The 5,039-nt window shown below is 46.0% G+C and overlaps 2 protein-coding genes across 2 annotated transcripts; both read right to left on the reverse strand.

Annotated features, from left to right (window-relative positions):
- Positions 1 to 402: 402 nt before the first annotated feature.
- si:dkey-211g8.9 (free fatty acid receptor 3) lies at positions 403 to 1,893 on the reverse strand. Its single transcript, XM_061267088.1, has one exon. The coding sequence runs from the start codon at positions 1,441 to 1,443 to the stop codon at positions 424 to 426; it is 1,020 nt and encodes a 339-aa protein (XP_061123072.1). The 5' UTR covers positions 1,444 to 1,893; the 3' UTR covers positions 403 to 423.
- Positions 1,894 to 1,995: 102 nt separating this feature from the next.
- Positions 1,996 to 4,915, reverse strand: tekt2 (tektin 2 (testicular)). The gene is made up of 10 exons (XM_061267077.1): positions 4,780 to 4,915; positions 3,972 to 4,131; positions 3,769 to 3,894; positions 3,493 to 3,698; positions 3,281 to 3,424; positions 3,097 to 3,211; positions 2,925 to 3,032; positions 2,720 to 2,863; positions 2,576 to 2,655; positions 1,996 to 2,511 (listed from the first exon to the last, which is right to left on the reverse strand). Exons 1-10 carry the CDS (start codon positions 4,896 to 4,898, stop codon positions 2,310 to 2,312), a joined length of 1,404 nt encoding a protein of 467 aa, XP_061123061.1. The 5' UTR covers positions 4,899 to 4,915; the 3' UTR covers positions 1,996 to 2,309.
- Positions 4,916 to 5,039: the final 124 nt, after the last annotated feature.

The following is a 5,039-nucleotide window of genomic DNA, read 5'->3' on the forward strand; positions in this document are numbered from 1 at the left end:
AGCAAAAATCTAAATAAAATGATGCCTACCTGACGGCTGTCAGACATGATGCCTCAGTCTCTCCATCACTGTGCGACTGTTGCTCGTGTCAACAGGCTACTGTCTCGCTCTCACAAATCATAAAAAGTACATATCTCCTATCTCACCTCCACTGGCGGAAATTTAATAAGCTTTGGGACATAATATTTGTCGCTCAGACTGTCCAAACATCATCACCCGGCAACCCTTCGTAAGATCACACTGTTCTATGGAACTTTGCCGTAATCACTCAGGGTCAAAGGTCTCGGAAGAGTGATGCATCATTCAAATATGATGAATGGATGCTTTTATTTTGCGGCAATAAAGGTGCCCGACATGAGTCAATAAAGTGCTTGTACCTTGAAAATCTCAAATATATTTCAAGCCTTGTCTTCTAATGAGGAACTAGTTGCCATAGTAACCTCGTTCCTGACTGGGTTTTTGCACGTCCGCCCCGGCTCGGCTCCCCTCGGTAATTGTAGCCGGTGACCGAATATTAGCCACGGTGTTTGGAGAGGTGCAACGATGTCGAAAGCCTTCAGTCCGACTCAATCTGCTTTGTCCTCCGCAAATCCTTCCCACCATCCCCCTCGAGGTGGCCGACGACAACATCAGCATGACGACGGGCTCCAGGAAAACATTACAAGAGCTTGTCAACATGGCGTACGTTCTCCACTTGACGTTTTCCCCCGTCACGAAGCCCACCACGTGCGAGGCGTTGTAGGGAGCGTAGCACACCACGAACACAGCCAACGTGGACAGCGCCACCGCCAGGACTCGTCTTTTCCCCACGGGCCTTAAGTTGGAGTGCCACACCAGGGTGACGCAACGCAGCGTGCAGAAGGATGACACCGCTAGTGGCAGCAGGAACAGAACCACGGCCATCTCCAGACGGAGCGGCAGGAGCACGGCCAGCTGGGAGGCGTTGAAATGGTCGTAGCACGCCAAAGTGTCGTCCTTGACCGAGACGAAGTTGGCGCCGCCTTCTGCTACCAGGCCGACGCCGAGGTGAAGCAGCACCAAGGCCCACAGGGCCGCGCTGATGACGCACGAGAGACGTGCTCGGCGGTAGCGCTTATAGACGAGCGGGAAGGCGATGCTGAGGTAGCGTCCCGTCGTCACGGCCGTGATGAACAGACAGCTTCCGTAGAGCGACGCAAAAAGGAAGAAGCTATAAACCGGGCACACGGGAGCCGGGAACCGCCAGTCTTGAAGCAAAGTCTCCAAAGCCTTGACGGGCAACCAGGCTACCAGAACCAGGTTGGCCAGGCAGAGGTTGAGGGCGTAGACCACGTTAGGTGTGGCGCCTCGCTTGCGGGCTTTACGGACGTACACGAAGAGAACAAGCGAGTTGGCGGGAAGGCCCAGGAGAAAAGTGAAGGAGTAGACAAAAAGGGCCACGCAATCCTTGACGGTCACGTGCATCGTGGAGACGCTTGGGACGACGCGGCTGAGAGAAAAAGAAAAAACGTGCCATTGGTCCTCTCAAAAACACGTTCCCATTTTGAATGGGGAGGCTGTGGAGTGAGCGTCCTCACTGGAGGTACATGTTGTCATACACTCCATTATGGGCGTGAGATACCAATCAGAAGATGCACGCACTCATGCAGAAGTATCATTTAGCGGGTCATAATTGCCCTCTCACTGAAGGGAAAAACAACTAGGCCTTTAAGTGAAATGATTCAGAATAATCGAGGGCCGAGGCGGCTTAAATGATCTGGAGGGGCTGTAAAAGGAGCGGCGGCGGGAAGTTTGACCACCGAGGTAGTGATGGCGAGGATGGGGATGACTTGCTTGGAGCATGAGGGATCACCTGGTTTTATGGTCGAGTAAATGGTTCGTGGAAAAAAAAAAAAAAAAAAAGGAGTGTGGAAGAGGCGTGGGCTGAAATAAATGGAGCAGAAATGAGTTGTTGTGGAAAGACACAAATTGAAAGCTGTTGCCAGAAAAAGTTCGACTAAATCATGAGGTCCATGCTTTCTTCATTTCTGCTTTTAAAGAGAATAATGCTCAGCGTGATCTTCAATTACAATGTCTTTTCCTCTTCCTGCATACATAAGTATATCCGTGGGAGTCACATCTTCATGCCGTAAACAGCGTCAGATGGTCAAACATTACGACTAAACCAAACAAAGCCATAAAAGGAACCACCTTAACGCAGACGTGAGCCTTGTATGCACACATACCAGAAAAATCTCCTGAACTTCAAGTCATCTCAAATAAATTGGTCCTATATGATATAGAAATGAACTATTTATAGATGAGTAGAATTCAAGCAAAAAAATAATAATTCAGGCTTCAAGATGCCTGTCGCTCCTCCCGCTGGAGCTAGTTAGTAAAAGTAGCGGTACCGGAGCGTTGTCGCCGTATAATATCGGGATGAGTCGGTTTCGGATGTTGATGCAACGTTCCTCCAGACACAAAGAAGCCCGTTTCCTGGCGTGATCTTGCATCATTTTGTTGTGATGAAGCTTCAGTCTCTGTAACGAGTGCCTGAAAGAGAAGAAAATGGAGGTCATTCCAAACAGCGTCAGGTGTGAATATATTTCATACTCACTGAGCTTCAGCTAGCTTTTCCTTCAGAATAGCAATGGTAGCTTCTATCTTATAGACTTCATCAACAAGGCAACGTTGAGCCTGGAGATAGAAAGGAAAGGTCAGAGAAGAATAGTACGTCGCTTGAGATGTTCTTCAGGTCCACCTCGTCTCTGCAGAGGTCCATGCCGGGTCGGCAGGTTCTGTTCTCAAGTCTGGTGTGAGCCAGCTTCAGCGGAGCCGTTTTTGCCTTCAGGTCGGCATCCAATTTGAATATGTCGCTCTCCATGTCGGCGATCTCGTTTTCAGTCTACAAGAAGATGGCTTTTTAAAAAGAGTTTCTCCATGTTATGTGTGTGGTGTCAACGCACGTTTTTCAGTTGCCACTCAAGCTCGCGACAAGCTTGTTGCTCTTGATGGTTGCGTTTACGCAGAGCGAACTCCGTGGCTCTCTGCTGAAGCTTCAAGTCGTTTTGCACCTAGAGGGATTGAAAATGTTACAACGTGAAACCCAAATGTTGCTTTAGAGGAGAGTTTTGGTACTTTGACTCTGGTGAGACTCATGTTCTCCCTCAGCTGCTCGGACATCTGAATGGCTTCATGGGCCCGGGCCAAGTTCAAGCGGGTGAACTGAATCCACTCATGTGGCGTGCACGAACTGCGGAATTCATTTATTTATGTTTTTTTTTTTTTTTTTTTAATGCATAAAAAAAAGATTGATGTTTACCCAGCAGGTATTCGAGTAGGATCTGGCTTGAGGGAGATCTGGGATGACGTTATTGTAAGTTCCAGACAGGTATTATCAATCTCCAGCGTTTCCACCTTGTTCTGGAGGTCACCAGTGAGCTGCTGTCGAATTTTCTGCAAAATACTAAAAAGTCACAGTTAATTAGTGCCGCCATCGTGACTGAAACTACAAGTCAATGCGCTTATTCTTACCAGAGTTCTTCAAACGCTTGGTCAATAAGCTGCTGTAGGGCTTGCTGCACCTTTTCGATAACATGCACTTCTTTTTTTAACTCCATTTCCACGGGGTCGTTGACCAACTCAAATCCTTCCCGTCCCTCCCTTAAGGTCAGGCTCTCCATGCTGACCTCGAGGGGAACAGTCGTGGCGGCCAAAGTCTCCTCGGTCCGGATTTTAGACTTCCGTGACATACACATATATCATGTAACCCTTTGAAATGGCAGATGAGTTATATTTGTTTGACATTACCAGTGTCAGTGCTTGAATCTCCTCATCTACTTTCTTTGCGCAGGTTATGAGCTGATCCTTGCATGTTGCAACCTCGCAGACCCGGTCCCTCAACATGCGGGACGTGTCACTTTCGTCCCAGTTTGTCTGTGGAGTAATAGTGCAGGATAATAACTGGAAATAACAGCCAAAGTGCATTTTAAGGCAATGAAACGAGGACCCACCGTACAGGTCGTGACATTGCGGAGTGACCTGCTCTCTTGGCGGATGACATTGGAGGCATAGCGCTCAATTTCAGCAGTGGAAGATAGTTGCTGGTTGTTGTTGCACCATTCTGGTACACCGTAGTGCACAATGGGCTTCTCGGGATGTTTGGTCTTTGGGCTGAGTCATTGATAATCAAAGAGTTAGTCAGCTGGGATGTTTCAGATGCCCCCCCCCCCCCCTCAAAAAAAAATAAAAAAAAATCATAATGTTGGTGACGCCAAATGTTTTTAAGATAATAATTTGCTGTATCAACGGAATCTAAATTATTCCCCACTACTGTATCGTGTAAGGCGAATCTGCGGATATTGGTCGCAAGCTAGTATTACATTATTCTGTTTCGTTATTCACGTTACACGTTTCAAATCCACTTTTATGCAAAAGTTAAAAATATTTACTTGTGTGCTTTTTAAAATGTAAATAAAAGTAGACATTTTAACTTTATACAGCAACTCGATGTTCGATATTCTTTGGACGAAAATGCGCGAAATTGATAACACACAATAAATTGTTGAATTAATAAACATAGCACATATATTCATCCGTAAAAGCGAATTAAAACGGGATAATCCTTTTTGTAACACAAATTGCAATGAATCAAACTGCAAAACTGTAGATTTTACTGTCACCGTTGTCATTAGCATAACCCGAAACTTGCCTTTCTCCTCAATATAATTTGTGCATTTCTGTTATATTTATCTCTAACGTCTTTATCATTTCTAAATGTTTAAAATTAATACTTCTTTTTTTTTGCTTAAAATGACTCACATTCGCTCCATTATGTTCAGCTCGTTGGCGCGTGCTGGTTGTTGCTGCAGGGTTTCCATAGCAACGGTCCGTTCGTCTCCAGGTGACGACAGAAACTTGACTGAAAACACGTCACGCATACTTCCTGCAAACAGCAGGCAACTTAACTACATTTAGGGTATTTAACATAATGCAATGTCAAACACAATGTTAAAAAGTCCAAAACATTGTAGAATTAAAATTCTATGCAGTTGAGACAAAACGTCCATGACAATCCCAAA

This window comes from Syngnathus typhle, linkage group LG20 (assembly GCF_033458585.1).
Source record: "Syngnathus typhle isolate RoL2023-S1 ecotype Sweden linkage group LG20, RoL_Styp_1.0, whole genome shotgun sequence".
NCBI lineage: Eukaryota > Metazoa > Chordata > Actinopteri > Syngnathiformes > Syngnathidae > Syngnathus > Syngnathus typhle.